The following is a 20,063-nucleotide window of genomic DNA, read 5'->3' on the forward strand; positions in this document are numbered from 1 at the left end:
TTATTATCTTTGACCAGATCTAATGTGTTATATTCTCCTACATTAATTTCACATTTCCACAAACGTCAAAATGTTTTCTTTCAAATGGTGTCAAGAATATGCCATATCCTTGCCTTCAGGTCCTGCGCTACAGGGAGTTAGATTTGGGTATGTCATTTTAGGCGGAAATGAAAAATGGGTCCGTCCTTAAGATGTTTTAACAGGTACATCAATAACGGACCATAGCTGTCACCTGGCCAGTCTCATGGAAAGTGCACGTGTTCCTAAATGTTTTGTACACTCAGTGTATATGTTAACAAGTTAAACACTTCAGAATCCTATACAAATCCACCCTCAACTTTAAATTTTGAAATTGTAGCAATTCGTTTCTGGAATCTGACGATTCTGCAATAATTCTTGTTTCCCCATTGATGATTGCAGCATATTGTGGCCAGGTAAATCAACATTTGCTGAAATGATCAAATAAATTAGGAAATTGGTCCACAATCTTGTCTGCTGTGTTAATAGCGGTCATTAATTACAACTGGCGCGAATTCCATTAAGAATCTTTCAAACAGTACATGTCAGTTTATTCATAAGGGTGTGTAAGCGACCAACTTAAACAATGTTCATGACTAGCCCTGAGGCTTAACACATTGTGGTTATTGTTCTTGGTTAAACATTACCTAAACAGTAGTGTGCGTGACGCATATATTTTTTACTACCAGGGTGTGCCCACTATGCAGGATACGGATCATGAACTGTGATTGCAAATAGTAACTTAACACTCATGATTATTGTCTGTGTTATGCATACGTACCAATTTATTTGTCATACACTATTTAAAAAAGTGGATACTCCCTTCAAATCTCGCTCTTAATCTTTATGTGTTATTTCTCTCACACACCACCAAGTACTCAGAATCTGGAGTTGGCGTTGTTACGCCCTGTAAGTTCAAGTTCCATGGTGCTGCAGCCAACAATGCCCCCCACACTAACCACGAGGAGTTCCAGACCCTGTCTCCACACAGCTACCCCCCTTGACAACGGTAATATGAACCCACACAGTAAAAGTATGACTCTGTTCCAATATTTCCAATTTGTTCCTTCCTTCCTTGCGGTAATCACTGATCTGACATAGTAAATTCAGGAAATCTGTGTAGTTTAAACCCTGGCTTAACCTGTCCAGCCATGTTATATACATTTTATCCCAAGGAAAGGATGAAGGAAGAATGCATTTGAAGTATTGGGCCAGGAGGAGGTCCCTCATTTTGCATGATAGATTCTTCCCTTCCATGGCAACCTCTGTGGAACAAATAGAAGTGCAATCCCAAAATGATCCCTAAACAGTCTAATCTCTCCCATCTGGCTGTGTGTTGCCTCCCCCTGTGGATCTGAGAGGATTGGAATTAGGTTGTGGCTCCACCTACTGTAGTTCAAAACTGTAGTTCAACACGCTAACATCTATCTAGCCATTACTGATTCATCGGAGGGTGAATTGATGGGGTGGGGTACGGGTTCAATAAGACCTGTTTGGAGGCTCTCTTTAAAATGGACCATAAATTATGTTGATGTTATATTTTTCACACATTTTTTCCAAATATTAATTTTTTAAACATAAACATTACCATACAAATGACAACATCACACAACATCAACTACATCAACCTGCTCAGACCCACATGCTCCACACCCCGATCTCCAGACGCCCGCATCACTCTCTGCCACATGGCCTCAAACTGTACCATTTTGTTCTCTCTGTCACCCACAAACTTTCAACATTGTGTTAACGACAAAGGATTGGTTGATTACAGTTTAAGTGTGTAAATTTTTTCAAGATGATTGACGAAAAGTATCGTTGTTGGAATATGCAGCCAGACAGATTAAAAGTACATTTATATTGTAATACTTCTGACAGCCAACTTTCTAACTCCACCCATAACTTTTGGACTTATAACTCTTATCTTTTCTAATAGACAGGCAGGAGATGAACAAGGCTCTGAGCCAGCTGCTGCAGCAGATTGGAGTGAAGGATGGAAGGGGGGTCTCCTTTGAGAACTTTTGGAACTTAGTCCAGACACTGGCCACCATTCAATACGGACAGAGGAGCCAGGAGAAGACAATCAAGTGTAACTGCATTCTACAGTGAGGAGCTTGGGAAACCTACCACTTAAGGGAACAGTTTACACCACCCAGAAAATCACACTTTAACCTGGGCCCCTCCCAACCACCCCATCCTAGTATTCTAACTCGCTAACTCCTCCTCCCTGGCTGTTCACACCTGGTTGTTATGTGTCTGCCGTAGAGGGGGTTAATAAAGTTGTAGGCCTATTGGATGGTTAAATGAAAGGTTTATTTTATAGTCTTCTATTCCATCTGCAATTATCCAACATTATTATTTCAACTGCATTGTTATGTCAGTTCTTATGGATAATAGCATGCTATTTATGTTGTCATTATTTACATAAAACCAACATGTCAAATGCTAAAATGACTAGAAATGAAACATAGTATGCATGTTATGTTCATGATAATTGTATTACTTGTTGAATAACACTTTTAATTTTGTTACATGTTTTGTGTTATTCATGCTTTTTTTCCTATCATAAGTATAGGCTGTAGGCTAGGCTTATATCATGGAAGCTACCAACACTAGAATACACAACACTATACTCCTTTATGTAGGTCTGACTCCACCTACTGACTCTGGATCTGATAATATGTCATTCCTAGAGATAATGTGAGAATTAGAGGTAGAGTAATCTGATCCTAGATCTGTGGTTATGCGGCAATGTCTCGCTCAAAACAACATTGAACCAGAGAGTTTCTAAACACAGAGGTGCAACATTGCGAGACTTCAAGGAACGCTTGCTAAACAGACCAAGCAGACTAGGCCTGGACTTTGGGTTCGAGAAGGCAATGGCCTTGCTCAATAGAATCAAAACTGTAACGTATCATGGGTAAATTGACTGATCTACAAATAATAAAGAGTAGTTATTTATGATGGAAGGTGATTTGTAAATCAGTCAGTCGGCAGTCGCTTGCACTGTCTGATGCAACTTCGAAGTCCAATGAGAGAAGTAAAACATTCTTCCTTAGCTGTTAATTTTCTCGAAATCTAAAGGCACACCTAAATTCGAGCTAATGTCTTAAGTAGTTGAACATGTTATAACTCCAACCTCGTGAAAGTGTCAAACTGTCACATTTTCGTCAAAAACAAATGTATGTGGAACCAGTGCCTGCACATGCGCAGTTCGGCGAAAGACCACGGTTAGACCAGATTACGTGTTTCTGCGCATGAGTTTAGCTAGCCAACGTCGCCATGGACCTCGCCTACTGCAACCGTCGTGATCGGGAGAAGCAGTTTCTGGCTAGCTGGACTATCTTTGACTATGCTCAAACGTCTTCCGTTCCATATTTTTTTTCAGTCTGAAAGAATATCCGGAGTAGCCTTTCGCTGGTTTAGAACCTGCGCAAGGTAAATGCAAAAACAGTTAAACGGTTTTTATTCTCATTTGCGTGCGAACGATCATCAATAGAGGTACGTTTCGCCTTAAATATGCATACATGATGATTATTAAGATTATTAATAGTAATGCAAGGCTCGTTTTTCTCATAAAAAAATATTTATCCCGGAATGACTCTTCCACACAGATGTACCATGGCGGGCAAAACGGCGGTGGCTTTCCGTTTGGGCCGAACGTTGTAAATGAATCGGGAACCTATGGAAATTGTGTCCTCTGTGGGTTGACTTTAAACCATGAGCGATATCCCKAACTTCTTCCCTGTTTGCACTCTATTTGTCAAGCATGCCTGCCCCCAGTCAATCCAGGGTTGCAGAAAGGTATGAAGCACTTTTGTTGAACACAACTGGGTTTGGTGAATTTACTGTATCGAGCTTTTGGAATAAGGACTGTTCTATCTGACATTTTGGTCAAAAATGAGTTATTCACATAGCTAGTTAGAGTTGCTCTGGGACTCTCCCAATCTCAAAACTATACATTTTGATTAAACCAATAGTTCCATGTCCTTGATTATTCATATCATGGGTTCTGACGCTTTTTTGCATTTATTTCGATTTTTTTCAGCACTTTTGTTGAATAATGCCTGGCCACCACTTCTGCTCTTTATGGCAAAAATAATTAAATACAGGTACCTTGGAGCATGTTAAAGGCCCYTTGGAGAGGCATCCCTGTTTTTATCTTGTTCTATATAGATGTTGAAGGAGAATTTCACTGATAATACAAACTTACCAGATTCCATGGATAACTAGTAAGTAGTTTGCTTGCTCTGGGCATCGAAGACCAGACAAATATATCAGTTTACACATCCAGAGCTAAGCTTTAGCCATGCTGCTAGTTCTCCATGGTGTATTTGTCATTTTGTGGTTTGGAGGATGGAGGGGATACTCTTTATTTAACGATTAAATGGCTTTACTTTTCTTTTGAAATTAAATGAATCTTATGATTCAGTATCAGAAACTTTTTACGCAACCCAGATCCACATATGAGAATGCTCAATATCTCATAACTAGACTTTTGGCAGATAGAACCGTATAATTCCAAAGTCACAGTATCATTATCTAGGGGAGAGGCCAAAGACTTCAGAGACTCCCACAAGACAATCAGTGTTTTAGACACGAAACATTGAGAAGGGAAACGTTACAACAATAGTCTATTTCTCTCTCTCTCCAGATCTCTCTATCTCTCCAGCATGTCCGTCCTGTGACATGCCATTTACTATTCTGGAAGTCAAAGATAATCTCTTTATTAAGAACTCTTCCAACGATCTCTGGACTGGTGATGTCCAGGTGAGACACTTTGGAGGTTAATATGAATAACTCCATCAATAATATTAACTCAGTCAATGATAGTGCTGTTCCCATAGCCTGTGAATGCCTTTATAAATTCTGTGTATTCCATCATCACGTCTGTGACTGCAGTGTACCTGTTGTGAGGGGTTCGTGGCGAGTGGCTGGTGTGTGGAGTGTGGAGAGGCGCTGTGTTCGGAGTGTGTATCTGCACACAAAAGAGTGAAGGTCACGAAGGACCACACTATCCGGCTCCAACCCCCAACAGGTCTGCCCTACATACCCTCAATACCATGTTATTGAGCACTATGGCTATTCTTTTCAGAGACTTCTACTCATGTAGAATTTGATTAAATTATCCACAGACATCTTTTCTGCTCAAATAATTTTTCAAACATCATACCATCTTATGCAAACACCTTGTAATATTCAAGTTATATTTTATTATCTGGTCACTACACACAKAAAAAACATGGGCCTCCCAAACATTGACTTAGAGATCGACTGAGCCAGACACAGCCATCAAACACTTTTTGATAATACCAGGACACTGAAATAGCATGTTCATATACTAGAATGTATCATATTTTTCTATTCCCCTGCAGGAGTCTCCGCTCCCACAGTGTTTTGTCCCACACACAAACATGAGCCAATCAAGCTCTTCTGTTTGACCTGCGATCAGCTGACCTGTCGAGACTGCCAACTAATGGATCACAGGAACCACAGGTAAGTTTCCTTGCATATTGTAAATACAGTCACAATATCATGGAAAGTTCAAATACTGTAGAAGAAGCATCCTTACCTACCTTGGAGTAATCGCTAAAACACAATTCGATAGGTAAAAAATAAGGTAAAGTCACGTGATTACTTCAAGGAAGAGAGGAGGACAAGATGGATTCTTTAAGCATTTGAACAGGGCCGAAGTCTCTTCTCCTGTTCTCCTGAGTCTCCTCTTCCATTCCCATGCAGTTTCCAGTTCCTCCATGAGGCGATGGCCAGCCAGAAAGATCAGCTTCAGTCCCTGGTGCAGAGAGTGAGGCAGCAGAGAGTTGCAGTGAAGCAGAGCCTCCTGGACATGGACGGCAGGTAATAACTAGTCAATTACACTGGAATGAAAGTACAGTATTGGAACAGGAGTTTCTTGTCACAGGGCATGAACTTCATGTCACAGGAGTAAATCTTCTATCTGCTGTATTCTTTACAACTGCGTCCTCTGCATCTTAGTTGGAACAGAAACTTTTAGCTGAATATAGTAGGATGTTTTTGGTTCGTTTCTAAAGACTGCAGCTGCATATTGAAGCTGTCAGTGTAAGCAAATACAGCTAAGATCGAGCATCTGTGCAGGTCTATTCAATTATATGGTTGTTTAGGGTTAGGGTTTTACCTTCAATACCTAGATAAAAGTGCTATATCCTACCCACAAATTTTGTATTGAGGCAATGTTTTTAGCGGAATCTAGACAATAGATGTAATGAAATGTAGCTTGAATTAGACAAACTTTGATGTGGATGATCCACTAGACATTTTATTACATGGGACGTTCCACCAATTCGGTGCCTTTTGAGAAGTGTAACTTGATCAAAAAAAGTTTGATTTCACCTAATTTTACTGTTCAGTCATAAACAGTTTATGTTCAACTTCATAAAAAACAAGTTTTCCCAACTCAAGAGATGAAATAAAGGAATATGACTATAGTAAGTGCCTATTAAGTTTCAAATAAATAACGGTTGACTGTAACAGGGTTGACGATTTCATCATAAATCCAATTGTGACGGGGGAATGGAAGCCTGTTGTGTGCAACAGGGAGGGGGAATTGAATGCAAGCTTAATTTTTTGTTGTTGAAATTAAAACATTTCTGGCCTGTCTATCCATGGGTAACAGGTTGACGTGTTACGCTCGTCCCACTCAGTTTTCTATCACAAAACACCAGAAAATGGCCAAAAATAGTAGAACCAGCTCACCTGCGTTTACACTATAATTTGACAATTAAATGTTCAATGTTTCTTTTAAAAAAAGATTTCAAAAGGAATTGTTTCTCCATATTAAAATGAGAGTACAGTAACATGGATGACCTTAAAATGAGGGACAGACGTAAATTAATCTCTAATGACATGAAATAAATAATAATCTTCAGAAATGACTGTCAAGGCAACAAAATAACTAGGTCTTTACAATGATGGTGAGAACGTTGAGAAATGTTGGAGTTAAATAGGTTAAACTCTTCCTAGAATTCACAGAGGGTGCACGGAAGGGCATGTCAAAATGCAGAATTTTGGTACTTTAGCAAGTCTTTATTCATAATGAAAATATGATTTATTTAATTCAACTTGTGGTCTATATTAAAGGGCACTTCATTTAATATAACAGGTTTTTGGTGCACAAGTTCTACTTACAGTACCAGTCAAACGTTTGGACACACCTACTCATTCAAGGTTTTTCTTTATTTTTACACTTTTATACATTGTAGAATAATAGTGAAGAAATCAAAACTATGAAATAACACATATAGAATCATGTAGTAACCAAAAAAGTGTTAAACAAATCAAAATATATTTTATATATTAGATTCTCAAAGTAGCCACCCTTTGCCCTGATGACTGCTTTGCAAACTCTTGGCATTCTCTCAACCAGTTTCACCTGAAATGCTTTTCCAACAGTCTTGAAGGAGTTCCCACATATGCTGAGCACTTGTTGGCTGCTTTTCCTTCACTCTGCGGGCCAACTCATCCCAAACCATCTCAATTGGATTGAGGTCGGGTGATTGTGGAGGCCAGGTCATCTGAGGCAGCACTCCATTATTCTCCTTGGTCAAATCGCCTTTACACAGCCTGGAGGTGTGTTGGGTCATTGTCCTGTTGAAAAACAAATGATAGTCCCACTAAGCACAAACCAGATGGGATGGCGTATATGCTGTGGTAGCCATGCTGGTTAAGTGTACCTTGTATTCTAAATAAATCACTGACAGTGTCACCACCACACTATCACTCCTCCTCCATGCTCCCCGTTGGGAACCACACATGCAGAGATCATCCGTTTACCTACTCTGCGTTTCACAAAGACACGGCGGTTGGAACCAAAAATCTCAAATTTGGACTCATCAGACCAAAGGACACATTTCCACCGGTCTAATGCCCATTGGTTGTGTTTCTTGGCCCAAGCAAGTGTTTTCTTATTATTGGTGTCCTTTAGTAGTGGTTTCTTTGCAGCAATTCGACCTTGAAGGCCTGATTCACGCAGTCTCCTCTGAACAGTTGTATGTTGAGATGTGTCTCTTACTTGAACTCTGTGAAGCATTTATTTGGGATAACATTTCTGAGGCTGGTAACTCTAAGGAACTTATCTTCTGCAGCAGAGGTAACTCTGGGTCTTCCTTTCCTGTGGTGGTCCTCATGAGAGCCAGTTTCATCATAGTGCTTGATGGTTTTGCAACTGCACTTGAAGATACTTTAAAAGTTCTTGACATTTTCTGGGTTGACTGACCTTCATGTCTTAATATAATGGTTGACTGTTGTTGCTCTTGACTTATTTGAGCTCTTCTTGACATAAATTTTGACTTGGTCTTTCATCAAATAGGGCAATCTTCTGTATACCAGCCCTACCTTGTGACAACACAACTGATTGGCTCAAACGCATTAATTAGGAAAGAAATTCCACAAATTAACTTTTAAAAAGGCACACCTTTTAATTGAAATGCATTCCAGGTGACTACCTCATGAAGCGGTGTGAGAGAATGCCAAGAGTGTGCAAAGCTGTCATCAAGGCAAAGGGTGGTTACTTTGAAGAATCTCAAATATAAAATATATTTTGACTTGTTTAACACATTTTTGGTTACTATGTAATTCCATATGTGTTATTTCATAGTTTTGATGTCTTCAGGCTATTATTCTACAATGTAGAAAATAGTACAAATAAAGAAAAACCCTTGAATGAGTATGTGTGTCCAAACTTTTGACTGGTACTGTATATAAAAGGAACYCAAAAGGCATTCATTTTGTGGAAATACCCATATGTTCTCTCCCACTRGCAGATTGCTAGACATAACACAACTAAAGTCAAAGCTGAGGGAGAGTCTGAAGAGAATGCTTTTTGCCACTGTTCAACTCTTGAAATCGAGAGCCACGTCGCTCTACAGCAACATAGAGGTATTTCAGCTATCCAAGACTAACACAATCCATGAAAGCTAAAGAAAGTGTGTGTGTTCATGTAATTTTGCTCTCAGTTTGAGTCGATAAAATGCTTGCTCATGTCCACCCAGACTATGTGTAATGCCGAGGTGGCAGGGATCGAGACGAGACGGAGTGCACTAAACAAACTGGGGCAGAGACAGGACTATGTTGCTGACTTTGCTGAGAAAGCCCTGAATGTGGAGGACTTCTTTGCCCTGCTCTCCTGCAAAGGGCAGGTACGAACCCACTTGTTCTGCCTGTACAAAGCTACTCACACATTTCTTTGTTTTTCTTTTGGCTTATATGAGAGTGCCTTATCCCCCATCTTCCCCAAAGACACGTCATTGTGAATTGAGTTGCGAATTTCTCTTTAATTTAAATTATTGAATTGGAATTTAACTTGAATTGGCCACACCCCACATGAAGCAGAATTTGAATTGAATTTGAATGAAAGGAAGTAGAATTGAATTCAATGAAATTCAAATGGCTTTTTTTTTTAACCAATCACCATAGAAATGTTTATGGTTACCAATACCATGTAGCATAAGGTTGAACATTTTCATTTTTAAAAGTCATTCTCCTAAAACCATTTAAAATAATTACAGTGGTCTGGAAATATTTTAAGATCCTGTTGTGGGTTTTCTATAATAATTCATCATTCCCTTAATGTTTTTAGATATCAGAATACATTTCCCAGAATGCATTAGGTCAAAAACTGCAGTATGGAAGGGAATAATCTAACATCTCATGACAAAGAAAATTACATCTTTGAGTTATAATCAAACTAATATTTGAAATGTATGTGTGTATTCTTTTCATTAATAAGTGGCATATCATTTTTGATAAAATATTTGTCAAATGAATGATACTTTCATGTCTTAGTTCAATTGGTTTGAATTAGAGGTCGACCGATTAACCGGCATGGCCGATTTTAATTAGGACCGATTTCAAGTTTTCATAACAATCGGTAATCAGCATTTTTGGATGCCGATTATGGCCGATTACATTGCAAACCATGAGGAGACTGCGTGGCAGTCTGACCACCTGATATGGGAGTACAGCAAGGAGCCAAGGTAAGTTGCTAGCTAGCATTAAACTTAACTTATAAAAAACAATCAATTTTAACAACATCACTAGTTAACTACACATGGTTGATGAGCTTGTCCTGCGTTGCATATAGTCAATGCGCTGCCTATTAATTTATCATTTGAATCACAGCCCACTTCGCCAAATGGGTGATTTAACAAAAGCGCAACTGTGTGAAGACCATTTCTTCCTAACAAAGACCATAATTAATTTGCCAGAATTTTACATAATTATGATATAACATTGAAGGCTGTGCAATGTAACAGCAATATTTAGACTTAGGGTTGCCARCCGTTTGATAAAATACGGAATATTTCACTGAAAGAATAAACGTTTTGTTTTCGAAATGATAGTTTCCGGATTTGACCATATTAATGACCTAAGTTTCGTATTTCTGTGTGTTTATTATATTATAATTAAGTCTATGATTTGATATTTGATAGAGCAGTCTGACTAAGCGGTGGTAGGCAGCAGCAGGCTCGTAAGCATTCATTCAAACAGCACTTTACTGCGTTTGCCAGCAGTTTTTCACAATGCTTGAAATACAGCTCTGTTTATCACTTCAAGCCTATCAACTCCCGAGATTAGGCTGGCAATACTATAGTGCCTATAAGAACATCCAATAGTCAAAGGTATATGAAATACAAATGGTATAGAGAGAAACAGTCCTGGAATTCCTATAATAACTACAACCTAAAATTTTAAAAGGAACCAGCAGCTTTCGTATGTTCTCATGTTCTGAGCAAGGAACTTAAATGTTAGCTTTTTTACATGGCACATATTGCGCTTTTACTTTCTTCTCCAACACTGTGTTTTTGCATTATTTAAACCAAATTGAACATGTTTCATTATTTATTTGAGACTAAATTGATTTTATTTATGTATTATATTAAGTTAAAATAAAAGTGTTCATTCAGTATTGTTGTAATTGTCATTATTACAAATAATTATTTAAAAATCGGCCGATTTAACCAGTATCTGCATTTTTTGGTCCTCCAATTATCTGTATTGGCGTTGAAAAATCATAATCGCCGACCTCTAGTTTGAATTAAATGTTACTTCCTTCAATTKAAATTCAATTTCTGTGGGGTGTGGCCAATTCAAATTCAATTCAAATTTATTGTTCGAAATTGAATTAAATTCAGAAATTACAAATCGTCCCCAATCCTGCGTCACAAACATTACCACATCAACACACATGCGCAACCCTATCCACACATGCTCCTCTCACTCCACAGATTGGATCCCAGTTACAGCATCTCTTGACTCAGAGTACTGAGCCCCCGGGGACCATGCTTAAGTTACAGCTGGTGATTACTGATGACTTCAAGAAACAAATAGCTTGCTTTGGTAAGTCAAGATACTCAATCTCCTATTCATGTAGGCTGTTGTCAGGGTAGGTTCCTTGTTCCTTGTCAATCATTGGCTTATTGGTGAAATCAGCAGTCAGACAATATCTTCTTTAAGTAAATCAATCAAACCTTTATTAATGCAATAGCAGACAGAAGTTAACAATGGAAACACAGCATGTATGTCTGAGAGTAAGTTCTGCGACCAAGCAAAGGGCGCAACTGATTATATAACTGTGATCACTCCCTGGTGGTGTTATCACCTTCGTCAATGTATATGTCCAATGAGTTGAGGTTACCTTAATGCAAATACCTAGAACAGTAGCTTCTCTAAATTATAAGTATCATCAGCATTTTCCACTGTCGCACGAGATCAAAGTGGCCAACCTAGACAGTGTTTACTTCTCAACTCTTTACCTAGTTCCGGTCTCTCGCCTAGCCTGCAGGCACGTTCTTGCAACAGCTAGGTCTTAACCACAATGACTAATATAGATAGCTTATGCAAAGTATAGTGGCAGAGTTCAGACACATAGCAACAGTATAATAGTGAGACCTGCTATTATAAGGCCTGTAGCAAGCATATGAGTCTTAAGGTCCCCTTAATCAATAATGGGGAGGGTCTTTGGTACCCTTCCCCTACACTGTGCTGGCTTGGATCTTAACAAAATTCTTAGATTAAATCAAGAAAAAAAGGTTTTAGCATTGATTGCCACATAACGATGTGGTGGTCCAGTATTGCCCATTTAGTGTTGTTAAAATAACATGCCAAAATCAACCCAAGGAATTTTGCCATTGGGAATGTGGACCCCAGGACACAAGCTTGAGACCGCCTGGTCTTGACCATCTCATTTATATCATTGCTCCTACAATAGTATTATTTTTCTTCCTTTTTTCCAGGTAAACTTTTGGGCGATATTGTTCCCTTTGCCCAATCACATGTTAGTCAAGACAAACCCCTGGAAAACCAAGAAAGACCCAATGCTCCCTCTGGCCAGACCTCTTCCTGTGCTCCTAACATGTCCATCCATTCTGTTCCCCCTCCACTTAACCCTGTCTTCCAGCCCCCACGCCCCTCTTACACTGCCCCATCCAACCCCCACAGTCAGCCTTCCACCTCCCGTGAGCCTCCTCCTTATCGCTCCCTGCCTGTCCACACCCCTTCAAGCCATCCTGTGACACCCCAGCCCTGCCCATCTACACTAGCCCCATCTCACCCCTCCCTGAATATACATAATCCACCATTCTGTCTTCCATCAAATCCTGCCCAGCCATCACTTGTCCCTGCACTTCATGTCCAGTCACCGTTGGTCCCCACAAACCCTGCCCAGCCATCACTTGTCCCTTCACTTCATGTCCAGTCACCGTTGGTCCCCACAAACCATGCCCAGCTATCCCCTGTTCAGCCTCCAACCTCCCCATCTCTCCAACCACTGATTGAGGCCACACCTAGACTTTATGGTATGTTCAAAGCAACTCCTCCACCTGGACCTGGACGATCTCGGAGAGGTAAGGATGGAAAGTCCTGGACGTTCCACTCATACTCACCCGGAGAGATCTGCCACCCACCTTCTGGCTCCTCCTCTCCTGCAGCCGTAGCTCAGCATCAGAAAAGGAACTTTCCAAAATCGCAGCTACTGTGGATCCTCCATCAGCCTCCCTCTGTAAACCCCATCCCTGTCCTCCCGGTGAAAGCCCTAGCAGACTCCCCCTGTGATAGAAGCCTGCCTCCTACTGGTCTGGCAGACCCTGACCCAAACTCTCAGGCCAGGGAGAACGAGCCCACCTCTACTGTCACTGAGTTGGAGACTGACCCAGAGGCAGACAGTGCTATGGAGTTGGAGGTCCCGTCAGCCTGGGATGATAGAAAGGCAGCTGCCTGCTCGGACAGTACTTCTTCAGATCTGCAGTTCACAGGGACTTTGTCTACTGAGAGGACCTCTAATCATCTCTCTTACAGTGTCTTAACCCACACCCACCACCGCAAAGAAGAAACTGACACGGACCCTAACAGTAAACCCTATTCTGTGGGTAGGACCCATACTGCCCCCCACAACAATAAAAAGATAGCTTATGACCAACAACATGAGGATGCTAAGGCTATCAGGTCACTTCATCGACGTGTGAATAACTGGAGAACTGAGCTGCCAACACGCATTAGAGTGCTACTGGAGGGTCCCTCTCCACTCCCCACCAGGACAGGTTCGGTGGAGGGTCCCTCTCCACTCCCCACCAGGACAGGTTCGGTGGAGGGTCCCTCTCCACTCCCCACCAGGACAGGTTCGGTGGTGGCCACTGAAATGCCAACCAGGCAACCCAACACCACCCAGCCACCGAGCTTGACCAATGGCAACAATGTTAACAACTCAAGGTCCTGGCAGCCCAGGGTCTTGATTTTTCGGCTACCCATCTCCACCCCCAGTCCTGGATGCGCTCTTCCTCAGTTCCTGCTTGTCCAAGGGGCCAGCAAAGATGAGATTATTCTGCAAGAGATTGCAGAAGAACACCAGGTAAGCACGTTGCTGCGCTACATGTTTTTTTTCCTGATTTAAAGTCTGGGTTAAGGTTAGTGATAAAGCACTTTACATTGTCCTTTTTAGCTTAGTAAGATAGTGATGATGATCTATCCCCTCTGCTGTTGTTGCAGTCCCATGGCGATGACATCACACCACCAGAGTCAGACAGCCTCCTCTGGACTAAGGCCCTGTCCTCCCCAGAGAGTCCCCCACTGCTCCAGTATGTGACCTGTGCGGCCTGTCATACTGTTGGCGGTTCGCTATTCTGTGTAGAGTGTGGGAGGGGCTACCACCAAGATTGTCATATCCCACCCATTGGTCCTTCCTTCTGGTAATCTCCCTAAAGATTTAAAGTAGTAGTTTCTGTGTAAAGTTCCAGTTTGGTGGAGTTGATATTGATGGAATACTCTAGTCTGAGTTCCTTGTGTTAAAGCTGTGTGCTGTCTGTTTCCCCCTCTGGTAGGGAGGAGTGGAAGTGTTCACTTTGTCAGGACCTGGCTGACACCACAGACCCCTACAGTGATGACAGGCACAGGACTATGTGCCTCAGCCTAGCAGACCAGCGGGTAAGATTCACCCATTGTGTATTTGAATTTGGATCCTCCTGCTGAGTCGGATTGTCACGCCCTGACCATAGAGAACCCCGAGGACCATAGAGAGCCCTCGGGGTTCTCTATGGTGTTTTAGGTCAGGGCGTGACTAGGGGGTGTTCTAGTATTGTTATTTCTATGTTGGTGTATTTTGTATGGTTKCCAATTAGAGGCAGCTGATTATCMTTGTCTCTGATTGGGGATCATACTTAAGTTGTCCTTTGTTCCCACCTGCGTTGTGGGATATTGTTTGTGTTAGTGTTTTGAGCACTACGGCTTTCACGTTGGTGTTATGTTTATTGTTTTTTGTAGTTTTACGGTGTAATAAAGTATGTGGAACTCAACTCACGCTGCGCCTTGGTCCGTTCCTATCGACGATCGTGACACGGATAGCATTTAAATTGACCTTTTGGACCTGTAACGTCTTAGATTCAATGCTGGCATTAACCAGATCTTGTTATTTTCTTTGCTAACAGAAATGTGAGCATCTCCTACTTTTTCTAAGGTGTGAGAATGACAGAAACATCCTTTGCAGCACGGCTGAGGTGTGTATGAAAATATATATTAAAAACATGTTATTTATTTATGATTACTCTGTCCTGACCAAAATGGCTTATTGTAACTCAATGGCATTAGTGATATTTGTAAATAATCTTATCTGTTGCTATTATTTAGCACATTTATAATGAGAGCTCTCATACTTTTGTCTCTTCAGCCCCCCTCAGATTCAATATGTCTTGACTCCATACATGGAAGGCTGCTACAACATCGATCACCCCCTTACCGTACCCCCTCCGAATTTGTCTCTGACGTCTGGGTCCTTTTCGAAGCCATGTTGATGAACTCAAAGGTTGTCACATCTTCTAAAAGTTATCATTATATAGTAAAAAAATCACTACTGAAAGCATTTGCTAAACTACCAAATTACCTGAGAATTTACAGACAAAAATACCAGGCAAATTACATTGAATGTGTATTTTTTATTATCTCAAAGGCCCAGGAGTTGGTTGTCAAGCTACGGGGCAGCTTTCAGAGGAAGTTAGGGGAAGTGTTTGGGACAGCTCTCCACCCCTCCCTCCTCAGCCACCCTAACAGCAGCTGGACTGAGACGGGGGAACCTGAGGAACCAACAGCTGCAGAGTCTCTGAAGAGGATGAGGGAGATGCTGAATATGACCAAAGTGCCAAAAGCTAAGAAACATCACTCCCAGGTCAGAGTTGAAACAGATGAAAATGAAACTAATATGAAAAAAATGAAAAAGGATGCAGACTGAATAATGGCCATTGAAGTGGAGACTCAGAAATGCTATGTTAGTCAATTATATACAACTGATATTGTACTTTGTTTCATTAAATTAAATACAAAAGGGATTGTGTTTGACTTTGTTTTTTCACATTTGTAAAAACTATGCAATATACTATGCATTACTGTAGCCTTTGTACTGTACGCTAGTAAACTCAGCAGAAAAAGAAACGTCCTCTCACTATCAACTGCGTTTATTTTCAGCAAACTTAACGTGTAAATATTTGCATGAACATAACAAGATTCAACAACTGAGACATAAACTGAACAAGTTCCACAGACATGTGACTAACAAATTGAATAATGAGTCCCTGAACAAAGAGGGTGGTCAAAATCAAAAGTAACAGTCAGTATCTGGTGTGGGGAGGAGGATGTCTTCCCTGTAATGCACAGCGTTGTGATTGCCTGCAATGACAACAAGCTCAGTCCGATGATGCTGTGACACACCACCCCAGACCATGACGGACCCTCCACCTCCAAATTGGTCCCGCTCCAGAGTACAGGCCTCGGTGTAACGCTCATTCCTTCGACGATAAACGTAAATCTGACCATCACCCCTGGTGGGACAAAACCGAGACTCGTCAGTGAAGAGCACTTTTTGCCAGTCCTGTCTGATCCAGCGACGGTGGGTTTGTGCCCATAGGCGACGTTGTTGCCGGTGATGTCTGGTGAGGACCTACCTTACAACAGGCCTACAAGCCCTCTGTCCAGCCTCTCTCAGCCTATTGCGGACAGTCTGAGCACTGATGGAGGGATTGTGCGTTCCTGGTGTAACTCGGGCAGATTTTGTTGGCAGCCTGTACCTGTTCCGCCAGTGTGATGTTCGGATGTACCAATCCTGTGCAGGTGTTACACGTGGTCTGCCACTGCGAGGACGATCAGCTATCCGCGCTGTCTTAGGCGTCTCGCAGTACGGACATTGCGATTTATTGCCCAGGCCACATCTGCAGTCCTCATGCCTCCTTGCAGCATGCCTAAGGCACGTTCACGCAGATGAGCAGGGACCCTGGGAATCTTTATTTTTGTGTTTTTCAGTCAGTAGAAAGGCCTCTTTAGTGTCCTAAGTTTTCATAACTGTGACCTTAATTGCCTACCGTCTGTAAGCTGTTAGTGTCTTAACGACCGTTCCACAGGTGCATGTTCATTAATTGTTTATGGTTCATTGAACAAGCATGGGAAACTGTTTAAACCCTTTACAATGAAGATCTGTGAAGTTATTTGGATTTTTACAAATTATCTTTGAAAGGCAGGGTCCTGAAAAAGGGACGTTTCTTTTTTTGCTGAGTTCATATAAAATATTCTATGTATGCCTGTGTTTCGAACGTACTTAAATTGGCCTAGATGAAAGGTGCACTGCATGAGCATAAGGCAGCCAAAGATTAAACCAGTGGTCTTGGCGATGCTGATACAACGCCACCAGATGGCGCCAGAGTAAAAGCACACTGATCAGGGGTGAACAACTTCTGGCTGTCCTCGAGGGCTGCATTCTTGATGGTTTTTGATTTTCCCTTAACTGATCAATTAAAATCACTGATTCCCCAGGGTTTGTACTAACTGTCAATGGTGTGTGCAGTGCACACATTTGCCCTCCCAGAGTTAAAGCAGTCTAAAATTATCAAAATGTTTATAAAATGATTTGGTTAGTGATTTACATTTCTCTGACATGTTCATATTTTCAGTAGGTTTGTGTAGAGGGGATTTACCAATAGATCAAAGTAATGAAAAATATTGAATGTAAGATTTAAACCAACCTGAAACATTTATTTCAATTATCACAAGAAAACTAGCCATCATGATCACATAACAGCCCTATCAAATTAAGTGGGCTGAGTTGTGACCCAGCCCACTTAAACAGGCTATCTTCTCATTGGTTCATAAATGGCTCCACCTATTCTCCAGCTCTTGCAAACTGTATATATATACTTGTCACTGTACAGTACCCTACATCAAAACAGGGTAATTAAAAGAGCTTTTTGAAGCATAATCCATTCCAAATGGTTGTCCAGGTCAAACCTAGCTCGCATCACTGCAGCAAGACAATTGAGGGAACTCAGCAAAAAGTGGAAGCTAATATCTTATTACTTGGGGCTGAAAATGTAGGGAAATCAGGTAAGAATGTGTTTTTGTCTTTYTTTTTAATATGCACCTTGCAATGTTCACACAGGTATTTTCAACAGTTAACGAGTTATCATGTGCTTTGCCATCCTTCACTCAACGGGCATTCAATGTGAAGCATGAGCAGGAATCTGTAGTATCTGATCTGACGGAAGGCCTACCTACCAATTGCGTATTAGGGAATTTATTTTCAGTGACAATCTACACTCAAAGTTTGTACAAGCCATTAAAATATATTTTGATTAAACTGTACACAACTTTTTGTATTTTCCAGCGCTCATCGTCCGATTTATTACCAGAAGATTTATTGGCGAGTACGGTGATATAGGTAAGCCTGCCAAATGAGTACATACATATTGTGCGTAATGCTGACTATTTAATACATTATGATGTTTTTGATTTAATTCATATATTTCTCCGTCAGAATCAATTTACAGTCACATTGACACAGTTGACGGGAGGGAAATATCCTTCAACATATGGGACTCGCTCTACCCACAGGTAAACACTCTTGGACTACCCAAATGTCGCCATTCATCATTACGCATTTGCCATTGGCAAATGTTTGTCATCTAGCCATAGTGACCACTCATATGTCATGTTTTTATGTGTTTTTAGGACAGTGCAATAACTGAGTCGATAAGTGAGAAACAGCTTCAATGGGCAGACGGCGTGATACTGGTATACAGCATATGCGACCGCTCCAGCTTCGAGGTAGTGCGTCAACAAGTGCAGCGCATCCGCCATGCCAGTAGGAAGATGTCTGCAACAGCGCCCATCATCATTGTTGGAAACAAACGCGATTTGCAGCACCGACGGACAGTCTCAAGTGAGGAGGGCCGACTCCTTGCTCTCTCGGAAGACTGCGTATTTTTCGAGATATCCGCAGCTGAAACATACCACGGTGTTTTGCTGGTGTTCCATGGACTGATAGATCTTATCAAAGAGTCGAGAGCTCTGCGGAAAGGTGCCGCGGGTATTAAAAGTATAGTGAGAAGCATGTCAGCTGTATTCGGGAAGAAACGTGCAGAGTAATCTACCACAGGATAGTCTACATTATGCGCAATGGGATTTGGATAGTCAGAACATGTCGTAGGTATGCTACGCGGTTGGCCAATGCAGACTTGGAGGCGCAATTGGGAAAAATGGTCTATGGCAGGTTGTAGTCCAACAGCAGGTTCGTTCTAACAACTTCAACAGGTTTTGATAGGGAACTTCATTGGGACGGTTTTCAGAAAGGAGAAATTGGTTATCTTGTAGAGTTACACAAAAGTTTGAATTGCAGATGGAAGCAATCAATCAATAATTTATTCTACTTTTTGAAGTTGAAAAGTAGGTATACAGTACTGTAGATAAACTGTATGAGAAATCATGTGCGCTTCCATCCTTCACTCAATAGGTATTCAATGTGAAGCATGAGCAGGAATCTGGAGTAGCTGACATCTGACAATACTGTTGATCTGTTGGAAGTCCTACCCATTGCCAATTGTTAGGGAATTTATTTTCAGTGACAATGTACACTCGAAGTTTGTAAAATGTTGAAGGCTTGATGTGTGTATAATCAGCAATGCAAAACAGCAAACAATTACATTTCAGTATTATACTTTATCTGAAAACGAACGTTAAACTTAGTAATTCTATGTTACAAGTTCTAGCAGACTTGATGCTTATATGTGCTGTGCACACGTTTGTTTGAGAATTGTAAATAAATAAATGAATATATTAAAATGTGGATAAAAGTATTTCATTTCTGTGTAATAAATCTTGGGGAAAAGTTATATGTTGTAATTTTAATGTTTATACAATGCATGAAACCGGAATGGGTTAATCTGGGAAAGTACATGTATGAGCTGAATACTGTACTGTAGATGGGGAAATTACACTTTATTTCACTCTTCATAACCTCAATACATTTCACATCAGCAATACAAACGTTATTTATTTCTTGAATACAACCAATGTTATGTTGATGTATACTGTCGGACAATCTAAACGTGTCATGTATTATATGTTCTGAAATATTAAATGTTATGACATTGTAATAAAGACACATTTTCTACTGTCTATTCGATGCTCATTCCTCAACACATTCAACTTCCTTTCATCATCCATATTTAGGCCAATCAATCCAGACTTTACCTTTAATCATGACA

At 40.9% G+C, this 20,063-nt stretch overlaps 2 protein-coding genes across 2 annotated transcripts in view; both read left to right on the forward strand.

Annotated features, from left to right (window-relative positions):
• trim33l (tripartite motif containing 33, like) overlaps positions 1 to 15,861 on the forward strand; it is a 20,096-nt gene extending 4,235 nt beyond the window's left edge. The window contains 10 exon segments of the mRNA XM_023980148.2: positions 8,817 to 8,931; positions 9,045 to 9,191; positions 11,280 to 11,391; positions 12,288 to 13,897; positions 14,035 to 14,234; positions 14,367 to 14,469; positions 14,970 to 15,038; positions 15,209 to 15,343; positions 15,488 to 15,737; positions 15,740 to 15,861. Coding sequence (XP_023835916.2) covers positions 8,817 to 8,931; positions 9,045 to 9,191; positions 11,280 to 11,391; positions 12,288 to 13,897; positions 14,035 to 14,234; positions 14,367 to 14,469; positions 14,970 to 15,038; positions 15,209 to 15,343; positions 15,488 to 15,737; positions 15,740 to 15,780 — 2,782 coding nt within the window. The 3' untranslated portion in view covers positions 15,781 to 15,861.
• Positions 15,862 to 17,737: 1,876 nt separating this feature from the next.
• Positions 17,738 to 19,974, forward strand: LOC111959195 (ras-related and estrogen-regulated growth inhibitor-like protein). Its single transcript, XM_023980683.2, has 4 exons — positions 17,738 to 17,904; positions 18,185 to 18,238; positions 18,335 to 18,411; positions 18,529 to 19,974. The coding sequence occupies exons 1-4, from the start codon at positions 17,790 to 17,792 to the stop codon at positions 18,943 to 18,945; spliced, it is 663 nt and encodes a 220-aa protein (XP_023836451.1). The 5' UTR covers positions 17,738 to 17,789; the 3' UTR covers positions 18,946 to 19,974.
• The last annotated feature ends 89 nt before the right edge of the window (positions 19,975 to 20,063 follow it).

This window comes from Salvelinus sp. IW2-2015, linkage group LG35, assembly GCF_002910315.2.
Source record: "Salvelinus sp. IW2-2015 linkage group LG35, ASM291031v2, whole genome shotgun sequence".
NCBI classification, from domain to species: domain Eukaryota; kingdom Metazoa; phylum Chordata; class Actinopteri; order Salmoniformes; family Salmonidae; genus Salvelinus; species Salvelinus sp. IW2-2015.

Coding starts and splice junctions, on each gene's coding strand:
- LOC111959195 (XM_023980683.2), top strand. CDS start 17,790: ATGGTTGTCCAGGTCAAACCTAGCTCGCATCACTGCAGCAAGACAATT. Junction 17,905..18,184: donor TGAAAATGTAGGGAAATCAG/GTAAGAATGTGT, acceptor TGTATTTTCCAG/CGCTCATCGTCCGATTTATT. Junction 18,412..18,528: donor GGGACTCGCTCTACCCACAG/GTAAACACTCTT, acceptor ATGTGTTTTTAG/GACAGTGCAATAACTGAGTC.